The sequence below is a fragment of the Dermacentor variabilis genome, chromosome 1, assembly GCF_050947875.1.
Source record: "Dermacentor variabilis isolate Ectoservices chromosome 1, ASM5094787v1, whole genome shotgun sequence".
NCBI classification, from domain to species: Eukaryota; Metazoa; Arthropoda; class Arachnida; order Ixodida; family Ixodidae; genus Dermacentor; species Dermacentor variabilis.
In genome coordinates, this window is record NC_134568.1 from 114424335 (window position 1) to 114445450 (window position 21116).

Genomic DNA, 21116 nt, shown 5'->3' on the forward strand with positions numbered 1-21116 from the left:
TTGTGGGATTCTCAGACCCGAATGTTTATGTACGGCCCCGTGTACCCCTTGTATTGCCTTCCAAAGGCGAAAAGAATGTCACAGGCCAACCGACATAAGCCGGGAAGAAATTACATTTCTGTTTAGTAGGCTGTGATTGCGCGTCAGTTGCTGCTTACTGCTTAGGCATTTTCAAGCTTGGACGCATAGCACTGCTCTTATTCTCGACTGCCAAAAATCACATCCACATTTTGACTGGCAGCTACATTATTCAATGGATACGCCACCCGTAAACATAGGGAATTACCACGAACGGCCTTTTCTTCGACTGTGTTCTCCCTCGGTACGGTTTCGCCTTCGGTCTTGACTACCTCAGGAGCCTTCACGGCAAGAGAAGTAATTACTGAATCACGGTAGCCTTCTTACGCAGTTTTTCAGCTTGGGCATGACAAATTTGCTGTGTTCGGTGTTCAAATGATTTTTTTCACAGCCGAGCGAACGCACAAGAACAAAAGCCATCTTTTACGAATTTCAAGCGGACAGAAAATTTAAGTGTGCTTTGACGGACGGGGAAAATACCTATACCAGATATGAGTGTCACTAACAATGAGTTGCAGATGGAAGTATTGAATTATGTTGTGTTTGAGGTCTAGGAAGAGACATTAAGACCTAGCCCTTGCTCCCCGAACATCTTCAGGACATCTACAACTTTGCAGTCCAAATTGTCGCAGTTAACTAAAGCTAGGTAGTCATCGTTTCAAGTTCAGCACTCACCTTCTGTTTTCGTCACCTGTGTCCACTATTTGTCGCGGCGTGCAGCTATTTTATTTCGTATTGGAGGCTGGCGTGTTTAGACACGCCACCAAGCAACGATCCTGGAAGGTAAAATTTACGGCCTCCGACATTTATAAATGCAATAAAACTTCTTGGCGAGTTGGTTAATATGTACTGAAGCCACTGTAGTGCAAAGGAACACGTACAATGAAGAGGACAGGACCATATAAGCCGTGGTTTCCTGTCCTCTTCATTGTCCGTGTTCCTTTGTGCTACAATGGCTTCCATACAAAGCTACAGATATGATTTGCGCTCATCCACTGGAATAACGCTAATGCAAAATTTTCGCCTATTCAACGTGGTGTCATCGTACATTCTAAGTTTGCATTCAGGTACAAACAGCCCGTAAGCAACGGCCCGAGAGCCTGCCATTACTTAGCCGGGCTGATAAAAAGGTAAAGTTTCTGTATTTTTTGGTTCAGACAAGGTGCGCTAAATATGTGCTCAGGCTTGCGCATTTCTATATTGTGTTGCACAGCACTGTATTTAGCTGTTCGCAGATGTTCGCACAGTATATGTGTTCATTCGGAAGCACTTTTTGACCATGCCTTGTGTTCTTTATTATTGTCTAGACTTTGCAAGCTGCTTTTAAAAACTCTCGTAATGTACCGAAAAACACAGCTTCCAAACCTTCGTCAACATTGTGTTTAAGGCTGACAATACGTTACGAAAGGTGCGAGCTGGAGGGTTAAGAAATAAACACCAGTCGAACTGTAAAAAAATTATAACGATTGACAGGTGATCTGTACTGTATACCAACTAGTTCGCAGATGCGGCGAGGGCGTAGTCTAAAAAAGATCGCAACAAAGAAAATTTCTTCCCGCAGAAAACATTGACAGTGGAAGATGTAAAGACAATCCACCTGAACAGCATGAGAGCAGTGTGTTGTCTTTCCTTCTGTCCATGTCAGTGCTTTCTGCTGGAAACCGTTCTTGCTCTTTTCAAACAGTGAGTGCAGGCAAACAATATCGTCATTTGTTTAAAGTACCTCAAGCTGTGGGCGCTTTTATGGATAGCACACATGCCTAAGCATCAATCAGATAATTATTGAACACAAAGATTTGTGACTGCTGCTATACCCTGTAATCTTTAGTTACCAATTCAAGATTGTGAGTGCACTTAAAAACTCACTGGCAGTGTACTTCCGCTCAGGCACATAAACGGAGATGAAAGCCTTATGTATGATGTAAGGCATGAGACAAATAATGCTAGAGTGTGCCTAACGCAGCCCTCAATCATCTGTCACACCTACATAGTCAGATTTTACAAATGCCTAAACCTGTCTGCGCTGGACAGATTAGTTTTAAATTAATTTGCAATAAAGTTTGGGCAGTAAACTATCAAAACTGCGTATTGTGTTACGAGGAAAACACTAAACTACATTTGAGCGCCAGAGTTTCTATAGCTTGAACGCAATGAACTGCATCCGAGCATTTCTAGAATTTCTCCTCTGTCAAAATGTGGCAGCCGCGGCCCGCCCAATCTCGTGCCCAGCAGTGCCGCGCCATAGCCACTGAGCTACCACGGAGGGTGCTCGCGGGTTGGCAGTGCCTGAAAGTGCCTCAGGCGCGTGTCAGGTACAATTTGTGCCTTCCTCTAAATTTCCGCACCTGTTGAACCTTTCGGCTGATAGTCTACGTTGTTGTTCTTTTCGTTCGTTCATGTACCCATATCTCATGACTCTTTCAGTGACCTTAACTATCTGCGTTGTCACTAATAACCTGTACACCAACCTTGATAAGACATGCACTTTTCTCCCTAGCGAACGTGACCCTAGGAGACCTGCTGGGGGCCATGCCGTACGACAGTGACTTAGTCGTGATGGATATGAGTGGAAGAGATCTATATAATATGTTCGAATACGGAGTTAGTGATTTTACATGGTATCCAGACTTGAATGGGAAATTTCTGCAAGTATCAGGTATGTCTGCTATCAGGAATAAAAAAAAATACTTCAACTATCTTCGCTGTACATGTGCATATAAGGAAACAAAAAGCTAAGCGCGAGGACTTAGTGTAGTTCCTCAATTTCTTTATTTTTTATTTCTAGTTTCTATCAAACTCTTTCTCGGAAAACCGCTGTGTGCTCTACTGATGTAACTATTATTTCTGCAAATGGGAGCGCAGACGCGGTGCGGGAAAGGGAGGCGTGGACTGGAAGGACGCTCACTTGCAAATATGTATGTACTTACTGAGCGTCCTTCCTGTCCCCATCTCCCTTTGCCGCACCGCTTCTGCGCTCCCCTTTGCAGAAATCATGTCAAACCAACTAGCCCAACAGCTTACTACTCTAAAGCTTATTTCTTCTACAACGGGCTCTTTTCTAATATGCTTAGATGCAAGTGAGCGTCCTTCCTGTCCACGTCTCCCTGTTCCGCACCGCTTCTGCGCTCCCCTTCGTAAAAATAATATCAAACGAACTAACCCGATAGCTTACTATTCTAAAGGTTATTTCTTCTACAACGGTCTTTTTTTCTACTATGCTTAGATGCAAGTGAGCGTCCTTCCTGTCCACGTCTCCCGTATTACTCACCGCTTCTGCGCTCCCGTTGGGAAAAATTATGTCAAACCAACTAGACCAACAGCTTAATATTCTAAAGCTTATTTTTTCTACGACGGGCTCTATTCCACTATACTTAGTGGCAAATCAGCGTCTTTTATGTCCACGTCGCCCTTTTCCGCACTGTTACTGCGCTCCCCTTTGCAAAAATCATGTCAAACCAACTAGCCCAACAGCTTAATATTCCAAAGCCTATGTACCTATATCTTTGAATTTATACTATCACGTGGTAGTGACGGTTAAGAAGGCAGCAAAACATTTATTAGCGAAACGAGCGTTTTATTCGGCGCACTTGTGCCCTCAAAAACAGGCTACACTCAAAGAACAACGGTATAGCGGCGAACACACTCGGTGATCGTCGAAAACCTGATCAGCGGGTCAAGCACGTCGGCTTTTATACAGCAGTCGTCGAACGTTCCAGACTAATCGTTGGGACTCGCGTGCCTTCCACAAAGTTCTACACCATTCGCGTCAGGCGATGAAATCAGATAACACAAGGTTCGGCGACAACAGACAGCGAATAGAAGCATCGATAACTTTCCAGAAACTTCGGATACATGCAGACGCGCCCCGCTCTGTGCGATAACAGTTGTTAGGCGGCGAAACGTGGTCGCCCGATAAAGATAAGTACACGTGTCGATACGCCGAAAAGAGAATAGAAAATGCTATGTTCATAGACCACGGAGCTGAATTAGCAAAGTTCCTTAGCACCGAGCACCCCCCGGGGTGCTTGTACGTCTAGCAAAGCGTGCCTGATTTCAATAACCGCTTACTGCAGTGCGCTTGCTAATATTACTACACCATGACATAGGGAGTTGTCTACGAAATCTCAAGAGCTCTTCAGGTGGCTCTTGAGTTCTCACATTTTACACGAGTTCTGGGCATCACCATCACGCGCATTTCCCAATTTTGGCCATGCAGCACTTTATCGTGGCAGTTCAGTCAATGAATGAATGAATCCATCAATCAATGAGCCAATCAATGACTTCGTTTTAAGTTTTAGCATGAAAGGAAAAGACTGATAAAAATGCTGAGCTACTGCTAGACAATGGCCCTGCCCCATTTACAATCAACAGCACAGCATTGTAGAACAGTTTCTGACACTAACGCTACAATAAAAAAAACATAGCAATACTAGAAGCTAAATACACTTATAGGAAGGCTTATGCGCAGCAGAGATATGTATGACCATCATAAACACTACCAACAGTGGCGACAACACACACACACACACACAGATATATTTTTGATGCGAAAGCGTTACGCGGTTCATTGAGCGAAAAAGCCGGCGCCTTTAACGGGGAAACTGCGCCTAAATTCACATTGGTAGCGACGCCACGGCACGGGCGCCCCTCGACGGAGCAGGGCAGTCGAAAAGGCACACCTGCTGTCGCAGTAGCAGTCCACGTGATGCGTGAGAACAGAGGGCATCGCCGCGACGCCACCTCACCTTTACTCTCGGAAGCCTGTGCTATCCGCGCGTTCCTTTACTGCGTGAGCTCTCACCCGCATTTAACTGCGACTCGGTAAGGCTAAATCGCAACATGCTAAGTGTCTCAAGGCGTTCGCATGCCTGCGAGGAGTTCCTAGCACAAAGGACCGCTCAGTGGCGTTCAATAGGCCATTAGTGATTTCGCTTTCACAACTGATAACAAGTGCTTAGTTGTCATCGGATTTTGTTTTGATTATTGCGATAGCAATTACATGAATATGCCAGGCACATTGCTGCCGTAGTCGTCGCCGCCGTCTTCGTGTTCCGTGTAAAATCCAAGGGCGATAACATCGTCCCCGCGCGCCGTATGCTGCATGTGCGAGTGAATGCGCGTGACTGTGAGCGGACGATAGCGGCACTTTCTCCTGCGCATAAGGGAGGAGAGCGTGTTGGAAGCACACCGTGTTCCGTCGCATGTAAGGCACCGGGCATTCTCTTTTATGCGACCTTCTCTTGTATATAAGCGCATGCTTCTGTTGTATTCTTGCGAGCGTACGGGAAAAACCGAAGTGCTCGTCTGTCCTATCATCGTGCAGGGCGTGAGGGACTTCTCAACGGGGTGCTGTGGTCACACCAAGAAGGTAGTTTGTGAGCATTGGCAGAAAGTTCTGCACCAGGGAGTAGTTTCGTACGAAAAACGAACAGGATTTGCACCTAAATACCCTCGCGACAAAATCGGTCTTGCTTTGCAACTACTCAGCAAGGCGTCTGAGCTCCAGGTGTTCTCGCTGCTGATCTGCAAAGTCATCTGCACTACGTGTACGTAAGAAGAGTTTCTTCGTCTTGACCATCTTGGGGCGGCGGGTCCACGGGAGCGTGAGACAGGCAGTCGGCATCAGTGCTTTCGTCAGGACTTGTACATTACAGTGATGTAATATTTTTCCTGTATGAAGATCCACTGCGCCAGGCGTCCTGAAAGTTCCTTTAAATTCGCTAGCCAACACAACGCCTGAAGCGCACTGATGACCTTGAATGGCTTGCAATATAGGTAAGGGCAGAATTTTGCTGTAGCTCAAATGATGAGGAGGCATTCTATTTCGGTCGTAGAATATATCCCTTCCGCTTTCGACAGCGACCGGCTAGCGTAAGCTATCACCCGTTCATGTCCGTCTTTCTTCTAGACTAGCATGGCGCCGAGGCCTAGGCTACTGGCGTCAGTGTGTATTTCTGTATCGCCATCCTAGTTGAAGCAGGCAAGTACCAATGGCGACTCCATGCGTAGTTTGAGCTCATGAAATGCGTTGACCTGTGACGTTTCCAACTTAAACTCCACACCACATTTGGTTAGATCTGTCAGCGGCTCAGCGATGCGTGAAAAGCCATTGATAAAGTGCCTGTAACAGCCCCACATGCCAAGGAATCTACGCGCTGCCTTCTTATCGATGAGCTGCTGGGACTTTGCGATGGCGGCTGTCTTCTAGGGTAGAACCCGACTCCAGATTTGCCGATGACGTTGCCCGGGAACAGAACCTCGACGTAAGCGAAGTGGAACTTTTCCGGCTTCAGAGTGAGCTCTGATAACTTGATGGCCTCAAGTACTGGCGCAAGCCCGCCTAAGATGCTTGTCGAAATTTGCCGCGAAGACGATGAATTTATCAAAGTAAACAAAACAGGTCTGACACTTCAATCTTGCTAACACCGTGTCCATCACCCGCTGGAACGTTCCAGGCGCCAAGCACACTCCGAAGGGCATGACCTTCAACTCGTGGAGGCCGTCCGGCTTGTTGAAGGTAGTCATTTCACGATCCCTGTCGTCAACATCGATTTTCTTGTAGGCAATCTTGAGATGCATGCGTCGTTCTACTGTGGGGCCCTTCATGATCTTGTTCAGTCAACGATAATCGACGCAAACACATCGGGCTCCGTCCTCTTTCTTCACCAAGGCTACAGGAGATGCCCAAGGCTTATCGCAGGCTGGATGATGTCAGCGCGCACAATTTGGTCGACTTGTTGGCTATAGCTTCCCGTTATAGCATCGAAATTCGGTATGGGCTCTGACGGAGGGGTCGAGCACACTGTTCGGTTATTATGCGATGTCTTGCAACTAATGTTTGGGGAATCCTCAATGACGACGAATAGCAGTCTTTGTATCGTCGGAGAACAGCTCTGAACGATTGCTGTTTACTCATGAGATTTGGATTTATGTCGAAGTCTGCTTCTGGAACTATAGTTGTCGCGCTAGATGCTGGAGATACCGAGAGCGGAAACGCACTGGTATTTTCCACAATTTCTTCGACGTATGCGGTCATGGTGCCCGTGCTGATGTGCTTGAACTCCTGGCTGAAGTTGGTCGGCATCACTTACGTTTTCCCTTCATGCAGTCGAGCGATCTCTCTTGCGATTCAAGTTTCACAGTCGGGCAGTAGACGATGATCACCCGCATTGACACCTTCTACGTGTGCTGGTGTTTCGGTGTCAAAGGAACTTTCAATGCTCGATCGAGGCGGAGTGTTGATTTGACCTTCGAGCACACTCAAGGCATGGCGACTACGAACGCTCTCCGGCGGTATAGCTTGTTCTTCGGGTAGCGTTATCGACTTTGACTTCAGGTCTATGATTGCGCCATTGTGGTTCACGATGTCCATGCCGATAGTAATGTCTCTTGAGCACAGTTGGCGGATAACAAAGGTGGCAGGGTAGGTACGGTAATGAATGGTCATTCATGCCGTGCAGATTCCAGTAGCCGTTATCAGGTTTCCTCCAGCTGTATCAATTTGAGGGTTTTCCGATGCAGTCTTAACTTTCTTCAACTAGGCGGCGATGGGTTCAGTAATGATGGATTAGTCAGCTCCTATGTCAACTAGGCTGTTAGTGCATGGCCATTGAGAAGTATGTCGAGGTGGGCAACCGCGCACCCACCACGACATCCACAGCCCTACGAGATGCCTGTGCCATAATCACTTCCACCCACCCACCCACCCATTTTCAGCACGCCGCTCCAAGGAAAAGCGATGCTCGCTACACGACAAATCACCAGTCGTTTTGGTTTAATGTACGGACGCCAGCCACCTGCTTCTGCAGTGCCCTTACCGCGCAATCGCACCTCAGTGTCAGCTCCAACGCCATATCGACGCGTACCTTCCGGAGACGGCAGGTGAAGCCTCACACCGCTTCAGGTCGCGCTTGCCGGACTTTTACCGGTCTTCCTCGCCGTACCAGAGCCACAACAATATTGTCACGAGAGAAAAAGCCAGTCAGTCAGTTCTAAGCGAACGGCCGTTTACAGTTCATTTTTGCAGCAGCTACCACGCACACTTCTTCTTCCTCGACTTCTAGCGTAACTAGTGCGTGCCATTACCCCTCCCTCCAAAAAAAAATAAATAAATAAAGTTGGGGAGATGTTAAATGCCACAAGGAAAAAATAAAAGAAATTAGAAAGACAACGGATGTGACGACAGGGGCTGCATCACAAAGTTTGTGGATGAGAGTCAGCGCGAATGGTAGGGCTTCATCCTGGTAACGTGAACAATGTCAGAGGAACGTGGTCTACGGGAGTGGTGCGAAGTGTCGGCTGAAATAACTTCGTAGTTGACAGGACTTAGACGACGCAGAACTATGTAGGGTCCAAAGTATCGGCGCAATAATTTTGTGACCGGCCTCGTTGACGTATAGGGGTCCAAACCTATACAAGATCTCCCGGATTGTATGTGACGTCTCGATGGCATATGTTGTATCGTCGAGCATCTTGACTTTGTCGGGATAGAGTTCGTTGCAGCGCAAGGTGCCGCGCTGCTTCGGCACGCTGAACAAACGCGTCTGTATCTGGTGTGATAGGTTGAGACGAAGTTGGTAGGAGCATCACGTCGAGCATAGTGGTGACGTCGCGTCCGTAGACCAGACGCAAAGGAGGAAACCCGGTGGTTTGCTGTACGGCAGTGTTGTACGCGAATGTCACATACGGGAGCAGTTCGTCCCAATTTTTATGATCCGTGGCAGCATATATGGAAAGCATATCCGCAATCGTTTTGTTGAGACGCTCAGTTAAACCGTTAGTCTGCGGGTGATACGCAGTTGCCGTACGGTTCGTTGTTCCGCTCAGCTGCAGAATATCTCGGGCCAACTGGGCAGTGAAGGTGGTACCATGGTCTATGATGACTATAGCGGGAGCACCATGTCGAAGGACGATATTTTTGATAAAGAAGGTAGCAACATCTGAAGCAGTAACTCGCTGAACGGCTTGTGTTTCGCAGTATCTAGTGAGGTAATCGGTGGCGACAACGATCCAGCGGTTATCAGCCGAAGACTTGGGAAATGGGCCGAGTAAATCCATCCCGACTTGTTCAAAAGGTGAACAAGGAGGTCGGACAGGCTGAAGCAGACCGGCTGGTTTCAGCGGTGGAACTTTGCGACGCTCGCAATCTCGACAACTTCTGACGTACTGCTTCACGGTTTTTGTGAGTTTTCGCCAATAGTACTTCTGCCTGATCCTCGCGAGAGTACGCGTGAAACCAAGACGCCCGGACGTTGGTTCGTCGTGGCATGCACGTAGAACGTCGTCGCGGAGAGTAGCGGGAACAATGAGCAGGAAAACGGTTGCCGTAGGGTGAAAGTTCCGCTTGTATAGGATGTCGCCACGTAGGCAGAAAGAGGACAAGTGACGCGCGAACTGCCGTGGGGGTTGTGGGCGGCTTCCTTCAAGGTATTCAATCAAGGGCTGGAGCTCGGAATCTTGGCGTTGCTGTTGAGCAAGGTTTAAAGACGGAAGAGCACAAAGAAAACCAGAATCGTCGTCAGTATTTAGTGGTGCGGGTTCGACGGGGGGGGGGGGCGGGAGAGACAGTCGGCGTCAGTGTGTTTCTGGCCAGACTTATAGACGATGGGTTCCGGAAGATTATCGTTACCGAAGCGCAGGCGTTGGACTCTGCCACCGTTTCAAAGTAGGCCATGGTGGTATGCCTCGCAAAGTGCTTGTATTCGCCACTGAAGTTGGTAACTAGAATCGTAGTTTGCCTATGTTGGAGCTCTACGAGACCTCGTGCGACGCCGACTTCGCGATCCAGCCATATGGTAAGGTTACTTTCGGCGATGCCTATTCCTAGTTGGTCTTGGGGGCATTCAACGAGGACGAAGATGCTACTTCAAGGCGGTAACGTCACGCAGTCATCGACCACGCGTAAAGCCGCGCGGGGACGTTCATCCTCCACACTCGAATCCGAAGAAAGATAGTTGGAAAAGGTCACGAACAAGTCACGAAGATTAATGATCGCCCCGTATTCCTGGAGAAAATCCATGCCCAGTATAACTAGCCGAGAACACTTGGGCAGCACAAGGAAAGACGCTACGAAAGAAGTAGAAATTGGCAGTCTGGCGGTGCATCGCCCAATGGGTGACGCGAGGTGTCCTCAGGCCGTAATCAGATGTGGGCCGTCCCACGCTGTCAGCACCTTGCGTAGCCGAGTGGCCAGTGAGGCACATTTAACCGAGTAGTCAGCTCCCGTATCGACAAGTGCAGTTACCGGATAACCGTCGATGGAAGCAGTAATAGCAGCAGAAGTTCTTTTTGCAGTTTCGAATGAAATTTTTTTTTAATTACGGGGTTTTACACGCCAAAACCACTTTCTGATTATGAGGCACGCCGTAGTGGAGGACTCCGGAAATTTCGACCACCTGAGGTTCTTTAATGTGCACCTAAATCTAAGTACACGGGTGTTTTCGCATTTCGCGCCCATCGAAATGCGGCCGCCGTGGCCGGGATTCGATCCCGCGACCTCATGCTCAGCAGCCTAACACCATAGCCACTGAGCAACCGTGGCGGGTAGTTTCGAATGAAGGCGTCAGCGGTACGTCGCGAGGGGATGGCGTCGGCGGAGGATATTTGACGGTTCGCATGACAGCGGCCTCACCCCCGGAAGTCGCCGTTTTCAGTTTCCCCGGCGCGGGCTTCCACCGTTGACTCCAGCGGAATCAAAGGCGGGTCGAGCACGGTTTGGTGACACGTACCAATGAGGTGAAGGCGACCGTGACTGTCTTCGCTGTGGGGCAGGAGGAAGCCGGTTACTTTCTAAGTATTGCTCGATTTCGCGCGGGCGTTCGCCATAGCGCGGGCAACGGGCGTCCGGATGGTATCCCCGCAGACCAATCCGTCGGTACTGGCGAGCCTCCCCGCGACGAGCATGTGACGAGCCTCCCCGCAGTGATAGCACAACGGACTGTTGTCGGGGGTGCGCCATACTGTAGATTTGCGCGGACCGGGATGAAAGGGTGCTTGCGGATTCGTGCGGTGGATCGGACTTGGGGAGCGTCGAGAAATCCCAGCAGGCGGCTGCGAAAAACGGCCCGTCGATGGTGCGCAAGCCCGAAGAGCATCCGCGTACGAGAACGTGGGAGGTTCGGGTCATGTTGGTGGCGAGGGATGAACCACTTTGCCGATTTCTTCCCGAATGACATCCGTAAGAACCGCGGCACTGGGAGGTGCCGGAGCCGATGCATAGAACTTCTGCAGTTCTTCTCGAACAATTTGTCGTATTAGCTCGGTAAGGGACTCCCTGTCATCATTTGCAGGTACGAGAGAGCATGCAGCAGTCATGGTGGTCTGGCGTTCATACTGCGAGAGCCGCTGCCGAAGCATACGTTCCATGACTGTTGCCTCACGAACGAACTGACTGTTGTAGGAGGATTGCGCACGAGGCCCGCGAAAAGCTGTTCCTTTACGCCTGGCATCAACAGACGCACCTTCTTGTCTTCTGGCATTAGTGGATCGGCCCGACGGAACAATCGCGTCATGTCTTCGACGAACATGGCGACGGTTTCGTTTGGCACTTGGAACCTCGAAGACAGTGCCTGTTCGGCTCTTTCTTTCCTTTCGGGAGTGCTGAAGGCTTCGCAAAGCAGTCGGTAAAACTCCTGCCAGCTGGTAAATGAGGCTTCGTGGTTCTCGTACCATACTCTCGCCGCGTCTAAAAGGGAAAAGTAGACGTTCTTCAACTTACGGCGATCGTCCCAGTCGTTAAAGGCGGCGACCCGGTCGAAATAGTCCAACCAGTCTTCAACGTCCTCAAAGGCGTCGAAAGGGTTAGGCGTGCGAGGCGCGTTGAGAATGCGTGGTACGGCAGCATTTGGGATCCCCTCGGTTCGGCTTGCGGTAGTTGTCGACATCTTCTTCACGGAGCTTGCCAGGGGGCTGTATTGCGGTGGAAGACCTTGGAGGCGACGGCTGCTTCGATAGATTTCTGCCGTCCCCGAGGTACTAGCGTCGGTAGCTTCTGGTTCAGGACCCGTAGGCATACGATGGATGCGTACCCAGCACCTCCACCAGTTTGTCACGAGAGGAAAAACCAGTCAGTCAGTTCTAAGCGAACGGCCGTTTCCAGTTCGTTTTTGCAGCAGCTACTACGCACACTTCTTCTTCCTCGACTTCTAGTGTAACTTGTGCGTGCCAATATCACGAGAGAAAGGTCTCCAAGTCTCCCTAGGGGAAGCTAAGCCCAGCGACGTTGGCTGATGGTGCCATTCTTGAGCGAAGAGTGACGAGAGTCCATCAACGATGACGCGACTAGAAATCAAGACGGCGATACTACCCGCAAGCCCAACGATGGCGCCACTTGAAAACATGGTTATGCGACTGCGCATCATGACATGGAACAACTCCGCGATATAATCCGATGTGACGAGAATGACGGGACAGGACAGCTCGAAGATGACACACCTCCATGCCCGACAACGATGATCACGCGAATAGAGGCTGCAAGATCTCCCGACTACGAGGCCTCCACTCGACGCAACCACGACCGAAGGAACGGACGCGCGCCGCAGCTCGAGACCGAGCACAGCCGAAGCAGGATGTCAAGTACGGACTTGGAGGTGACCATAGACGGAAAGGAAGTGACAGCACTCGTCGATACCGGGGCTGACTACTCGTTGAAGAGCCGAGAGTTTAATTTGTTGCGTAGTACCGGTGTGTCGTACATGATTGCTCGGAAATCACCGAGCAGCTCATGCCCTTACTCCACGTGGCAGTTCACGTGGGAGAAGCCTCTGAAAGATGCGTTCCAAGCATTTCAGCAGCGCTTGCAGTCACTACCTATGCTCGTTCACCTTGACACTTTGGCGACAACGGGAACACCTGGATACCCACTTATGCTGGCGCCGTAGGACCTGGTACCGTATAGAGTCAAGCTGAAAATGGCCTCGCGTGAGTGACCGCCTATGCTGGCAGATCCCTTTAGAAAACTGAATTCAATTATTCGTCAATCAAACGCCGTCGGTCAGCCGGGAACAAAATTTTGGCTATCTTTTTGCGGTTAACCTTTCAACGCTGTCCGTCCCCACCACGTTCTGTGGTGGCTAGCCAACCTGAACGAACTTCCAGGTTACCTCGCTGCTCGGAGCTTACGACTGCAGGTGTTTGATATCACTGTGGTTTACAAAACAGGTAGAAAGCACTACGAAGTGGAATGCCTTTCTAGTGAATCCATTGGCCCAATTCGATTGATGATGACGCTTTTATGGGACCGATAAGTGCGAGCAACTTCACACAGGACCAGCGCGCCGATGTGCACCTATGCCGGGTCGTGAAACATCTGGAGGGACACACGGCTTCGATGTCCCGGACGTTCAGGCGTGCCTTTTCATCGCTTTCTCTCTCTGTAACGACGTTCTCATGAAGAAAAACCTCGCGACCAATATCACTGTACCTCCTCGCCGGGCCAGCGAATCTACAAAACGGTATTTTAGTAGCGTCTTACGACGAGCTTACAGCAGGATACATGAGATTCGCTCGAACGCTGCGAAAAAAAAATCTGAAAAATACAACCGGCCCTGTCTAACGCTGACGCCTTAAATTACCTGAAAACATGCTGAAGTCAACGCCAGAAAACACCTTCTTCAGGACCGGCTGGAGTACTGAATCACACAACACACCACCGAAGGCTTTCCAGCAAATAGGGATGGATCTACTCTGTCCGTTTCTGACGACATCTTCTACCAACAAAAATATAGCAGTTGTGACAGAGTACCTTGCGCTGTTCGCCGAGTCAAACACATTGCCGTCAGGTAGGGAATGAAGGCAGCTAGATTCTTCTTAGATAATAATGTTTTGTGCTATGCTACGCTGGGGGTATTCATTACGATAGGGCAACTGCTGAGCTGACACAACAGATTCTGCGCTTGAACCACACGTGCCATCGTCGAATTACCGCCTACCACCCCTAGCCCTATGGTCTCGCACAGCGTTTCAAAAAACCCTCGCCGATGTTCCGGCCACGTACGTCGACATCGAACCCCGAACTCAGGACAACGTTTTTCCGTACGTGACTTTCGCGTACAACACGGCGAGCCTGGAGACGACATGCTGAGCCCTGTGAGCTCATCTGTGGCCGGCAAGCCACATCCATGCTGAGCCCTGTGCTGCCGAACGTCCATCACAACCACTTGAACGGAGACTGGGCCGGTTTTCTTTAACGTTCTGAGGCATCCCGCCAGCTAGGCCGCACATACGTCCCGTGTTAGGACTGTAGCGACGCCCATAACTACAACCTTCGACGAAGGGAACCGGATAATGCGCCTGGTAACCGTGTGATTATATGGGTGCCCATTCGCCACTGTGGTCTCGGTGAAAAGCTTCTTCGCCGCTACTTCGGAACCTACAAGATCACAAGACGCCTTTGGCCACTCGTCCACGCAGTTATTCCCGACGGAATTACACAGCCCCAGAGATGCTATCTGGAGCCTAAAGGCGTTCACGTCGTGCGCCTGAAGCCAACGTTTTAGTTTTGGCGGACGCGTAGTTTGGCAATTTTTATTTCGTTTTAAAGATACTGCAGCATCGTTTCGTTACCGCCTTTCATTTGTCATGCGCTGACACTATTAGAGTACGCAGATGCCTACAGTTGTCCGCGGTCGCTTCCGCAACGCCGCCATTTTACTGCCTTTCGGTTGTCACGCGCAGTTATCGTATAACGCATGCGGGTTGAACAGTCACACTCTTTATTGACAAATAGGCCCTTCTATCACCGCGTGACGCGCACGCTCCTAGACGCATGTGGTATAGTCTAGGTCAAACTTGTTCGCCAACGCTGCGTCTGGGAAACCGTGTGGCGCCGGTATAAGGAACGAACAAACGACTGTTATAGGCTAGTTTCCGACGAATGCGCTTGCCGCTCTCGCCGTTTAATTTAAGGGCACAAGTGTGAGAATACCGGTATGACACGGAATAAAGAATGTTTTGAGTAAACATGGCGTGCAAGTTGTGTTGCACATTCTGCGATAAGAGTTATCTGGATTTTCTCGGCCATTCACAATAATATTAGCAGTCTGACGTCCGTGGTTCGTACAGTATGCAAGGTTAGGCAAGAGAAGAAGTGCGTTAGTTGCACTACTGCTGTGGGATAGCAAATTACCCGTTTTTCAGAAATGCCCAGAAAAGCCAGACTGGTCAGAGTATTAATATTAGGCATCAGGAGCGTGCGCGCGATGTCAGGAATGGAACAACGTCGCATCTGTCGTTTGTCGTTGTATTTTCTTGTTCAATGTAGACTGGCATACTGTATCTCACAACTCACAAGACAGATCAGGGAAACATTTTTTTTTCATGCCAGTTGAATCCTCAAATTGTGTCAGTCAAGGATCGACCACCTTATCGCCAAGGAAAGTGAAATATATTCTGATGTATATTGCTTCCAATTTTGACTAGTGAACTTCAAACCTGAATCAGTATGTTTAAAAAGTACACGTGAGGTGACTGGCATCTAAAATGTTTATGGTGGTTTTCCTGCTTCACTTAACTCATCTGTTTCGTTCCGAAATAACCCTTTAGTTGTAAAATAGTGCTGTTTTCGTCGCTTTCTTCCACATCCCGCGTCTTATCGCACATTTCTTCGCATGATGCATTAAAAAACGTACTGTAATTACCACACCTGAGAGTGGAGGGTACATTATTCTCTTGCAGGTACTTACATCTACAATGTTCTATATTCCAGCACCTTGTATTTCCTACCGAACATTTCTTTTATGCCGAATATATTTCTTCTCGTCAACTTCATTTTACTTGTGCGTATTGCAAAGCTCATTAAAGTAGCAAGCTTTCTAAATTATCCGAAAAAAATATAAGAAACGTTTAATAGCTCCAGCTATAGACATGATTTGCAACTCCAAGCAAACACCTGGTGGCGCAGGATTATAATTTTTCTACTGCCGAGATTGCGCAGTTGCACTCGAGAAATGTAGTTAATGAAAGAAAAAAAATCAGGAGTAAGCGCGACACTGAGTTTACGTTTTTTTTTTTTATTTTTTAGGTGCACACGTTGTGTACGACTTCCGCCAGCCAAATGGTCGACGAGTTGCATCACTGAAGGTATTGTGCGCCAATTGTAGCGTGCCGGTGTACAGACCGGTTAGGATGCACCGGATGTACAGCATTGTGACGACTTCATTCATCGCGAACGGAGGTGATGGATTCAAGTTCGGTTCAGGTGTTGCTAAGCGCACTGAAGGTAAGCCGACATTTTTGTTGGTTGCATGGCCATAGGCATTGTGGGGCTTCACTAGAAGGTTCGTCAACAAGAAATGTACACCCCGTAGCCCTGAAGGAATATGCTTTCAGAAAGAGAACTGGATATGTCTGTCTCCTGATAGTGTTCCAAATTAGGCCACATTCTTAGAGAGCCAGATGCTCTGACCACTCCACCGCAGTAGTCTGCCTTTGTTTTCATTGTTTGACGTATACGTTAACCTATAATATAAAAGCGAACATAAGCCAATAAAAAAATTAAACATTCATAGGCTGACTAACTGCTACCGTACGGGTAATAAAAATCTCTTAGGGCAACGAACGCTTCTAGCCGTAACAATCATTCTGTGTTTCCATTTACCTTTCTGGAAAGGCGCATCTGCTTTCTATGGTGTGTACTTGTGCAAATCATGCGTAAATATTGCCACGATTTTCAATCATTAAAAGTGACCTTTTTGCATTTTGCCAGAAACGAAAGTACTCCTAAGAATCCATTAAAACCTTATTCCTTGTCTCAAGAGTGAGAAGGAGCAGGGACAGGAAAGGTCGGGAGGTCAACAAGGCGAGCGCGCGATTTGCTACCCTACACTGGGGTTAAGGGAGAGAGGGAATAGAAAGAGGAAAGGAGGGAGAGAGTGAGCACTGAGTGCACTTAGGATGATGCAAAGGGACACTATAAGCGCTATCTTAAGCCGGTGTACTTCATGTAGTTTACTTGTGCACGAATCGCTTTTTGTGCCAGTGACAGGTGCAGCCACGGTCCGAATATCAAATTGTTCGCAGAATAATAAACATGACCTATACTTTAAATTAGGCTTCTTTCAGAAATGTCTTTGACAAGATTATTTTTTTATTGACCATAATTTCGGGACATGCATGGATATTGGAATTTTCGTAGACCTTTAAAAACCATTCGGTCAGTGTGTCCAATGCGCACGACTCTGCAAAGGCACAGTAAGTCCTTGTGACCCTCTACCTATTGCGCGTTTTCCTCTGCAACAACATAAATTTTATTTTCAAATACAAAAAAATAAGAAGCAGCCTATAAATATAACCTCCACCAGATAAGACGAATGCTTATATGCCAAAATGTCTCACGTTTACACGTCACACTGAACTTGGAACTGGAAAAATTGCTTTTGGCATTATGTTAAATATGTGATAATACATACATACATACATACATACATACATACATACATACATACATACATACATACATACATACATACATACATACATACATACATACATACATACATACATACATACATGCATGCGTGCATACATGCATGCGTGCATACATACATACATACATACATACATACATACATAAATACATACATACATACATACATACATACATACATACATACATACATACATACATACATACATACATACATACATACATACATACATACATACATACATACATACATACATACATACATACATACATACATACAGCATCAGCCTGGTTACGCCCATTGCAGGGCAAACGCCTCTTCCATACTTCTCCAACTACCCCGGTCATGTACTGATTGTGGCCATGTTGTCCCTGCAAACTTCTTAACCTCATCCGCCCACCTAACTTTCTGCCGCCCTTAGCTACGCTTCCCTTCCCTTGGAATCCACTCCGTAACCCTTAATGACCATCGGTTATCTTCCCTCCTGGTTAAATCTCCAGCCCATGGTCATTTCTTTTGCTTGATTTCAACTAAGATCTCATTAACTCCTGTTTGTTCCCTCACCCAATCTGCTCTTTTCTTATCCCTTAACGTTACACTCATCATTCTTCTTTCCATAGCTCGTTGCGTCGTCCTCAATTTAAGTAGAACCCTTTTCGTAAGCCTCCAGGTTTCTGCCCCGTACGTGAGTACTGGTAAGAGACAGCTGTTATACACTTTTCTTATGAGGGATAATGGCAACCTGCTGTTCATGATCTGAGAATGCCTGCCAAACGCGCTCCAGCCCATTCTTATTCTTCTGATTATTGCAGTCTCATGATCCGGATCCGCGGTCACTACCTGTCCTAAGTAGATGTATTCCCTTACAACTTCCAGTGCCTCGCTACCTATCGCAAACTGCTGTTCTCTTCCGAGACTGTTAAACATTAGTTTTCTGCAGACTAATTTTTAGACCCACCCTTCTGCTTTGCCTCTCCAGGTCAGTGAGCATGCATTGCAGTTCGTCCCCTGAGTTACTAAGCAAGGCAATATCATCAGCGAATCGCAAGTTACTAAGTTATTCCCCATTAACTCTTATCCGCAATTCTTCCCAATCCAGATCTCTGAATACCTCCTGTAAACACGCTGTCAATAGCATTGGAAAGATCGTATCTCCCTGCCTGACGCCTTTCTTTATTGGCATTTTGTTGCTTTCTTTATGGAAGACAACGGTGGCTGTGGAGCCGCTATAGATATCTTTCAGTATTTTTACATACGGCTCGTCTACACCCTGATTCCGTAATGCCTCCATGACTGCTGAGGTTTCGACAGAATCAAACGCTTTCTCGTAATCAATGAAAGCTATATATAAGGGTTGGTTATATTCTGCACATTTCTCCATCACCTGATTGATAGTGTGAATATGGTCTATTGTTGAGTAGCCTTTACAGAATCCTGCCTGGTCCTTTAGTTACAGAAGTCTAAGGTGTCCCTGATTCTATTTGCGATTACCTTAGTAAATACTTTGTAGGTAACGGACAGCAAGCTGATCGGTCTATAATTTTTCAAGTCTTTGGCGTCCCCTTTCTTATGGATTAGGAGTATGTTGGCATTCTTTCAAGATTCCGGTACGCTCGAAGTCATGAGGCATTGCGTATACAGAGTGACCAGTCTTTCTAGAACACTGTGCCCGCCATTCTTCAACAACCTGATCCTCCACAGCTGCCTTCTGCCTTTGCATAGCTCCTGAAGCTTCCTTTACTTCTTCCGGCGTTACTTGTGGGATTTCAAATTCCTCTAGGCTATTCTCTCTTCCATTATCGTCGTGGGTGCCACTGGTACTTATAAATCTCTATAAAACTCCTCAGCCACTTGAACTATCCATCCATATTAGTAATGATATTGCCGGCTTTGTCTGCACCTGTTACATACATACATACATACAGTACATACATACATACATACATACATACATACATACATACATACATACATACATACATACATACATACAGACATACATACATACATACATACATACATACATACATACATACATACATACATACATACATACATACATACATACATACATACATACATACATACATACATACATACATACATACACACACACACACACACACACATACATACATATATACATACATACATACATACATCCTGTACCAGAAATAACCTGTGTACTGTTTGCTGCGATGTGCAGTACGAGGAGTGAAATCCAATCAGGCGGTTTGATGTTTCCTTTAACCTCATTTACTTGAAACAAGCGTTTTGCGCTGATTGCACCAGCTATGCATTGTAGGGTCCATTCAAACATTTTACCACACATAAACCAAAACGTTTAATAATATTACTGTTATTATTATTATTATAATTACGAGCACTATCATCATCATCTTTTGGCGATGGTGATGATGCTTTGCTGATGTCCAATCGAGGGCAAGGACCTTTCACACAGATATTAGATTACTCTTGTCTTGCATAAAATTCTTGCAAATTTTAAGAATGCGAATTCCCTAGTTTTGTCACGCCACTTTGTTCCCTGTCATATAGACGTATGTAATCTTATTTGCTAGCCGACAGCTTACTAATACCTACAGTAAAAACGTAGGCGCACATAATTTAATTGGTTCTACATAATGCTGTAATGCTGTTAGTGTGGCATTCCCACTCTAAAACAAGTATTCTTATCGACTTATTCAACGATAAAATAACCGATGCTTCCCTCTGTGTCTCTCTTAGGTGTCAGCGCGTTAGATGTATTTGCGAAGTACTTCAGCAAAACGTCTCCTGTGAAGACTCCTGAAGAGGAGAGAGTCATCGTGCTGAACCTTCCGAAAAGAGGAGTAGGTTCACCATAGCGCAAAAAAAAAGAAGTTGGAACATCAAAAGTACCTTTCTTCTACATAAAAATTTTAACTCAAGTAGTGTCTTATTTTGTGCAGTCTTATTTAGTAGCTGTGTGATGTTGACACTGTTTCTTCACTATGCTAACATGTTAATTCAGATATGATATGGAATAAAATGGAGTAATGATGAATGGTGCTGATAAACATCAAATTTCATTTAGTGACGTTGCATTGTCCTACAGGAACTGCGCTCATTGGTATAACGAAGCGAGCTTTATTACCGAGGACAAAGAAGGCCATACTGCGGCCTCCACTTGCTAGTGAAAGTGCAATGATTCATGTAACACAACAAGAGGAGGCACATACGCAAAAAGATCATGTGTCCTGTCAGAAGGCACGACTTTGTAGAGATCGACAGCCTTTTTTTTACGGTCATTGTCTTCTTCTATTGACTTATTTCGTAGAGGAGATTGCTCTAAAGGAAAGGCGAGGCGCATAAAGCGTTATCTGGGGCGCGATCGGAGATCTTTCTTCGATAAGCGTTTCGTTCGGTTGCTGCGACGTTACAAAGTGGCAGTATGTAAAGTTTGTGAGAATGGGGCGGAGAGAGCAGCCAGTGGGCAAATGGTGAACTCCCCGATAGTTTACTTCCTCGTTTCTCGTGTCTTTGCAGACTGTAAACTACAAAACGAAATTTTTCTCCTCTTCCAATGAATAATATCTTTATCGAAAAAATGTGTTTTTTTTTTCTTAAGCTTAAACA

At 47.1% G+C, this 21116-nt stretch overlaps 1 protein-coding gene across 1 annotated transcript in view; it reads left to right on the plus strand.

Annotated features, from left to right (window-relative positions):
• The window catches only part of LOC142583203 (protein 5NUC-like), a 162329-nt gene extending 141890 nt beyond the window's left edge, over positions 1-20439 (plus strand). Inside the window, exons 7-9 of the mRNA XM_075693561.1 lie at positions 2576-2734; positions 16097-16294; positions 20247-20439. Coding sequence (XP_075549676.1) covers positions 2576-2734; positions 16097-16294; positions 20247-20365 — 476 coding nt within the window. The 3' untranslated portion in view covers positions 20366-20439. The remainder of the gene's footprint in view (positions 1-2575; positions 2735-16096; positions 16295-20246) is intronic.
• Positions 20440-21116: the final 677 nt, after the last annotated feature.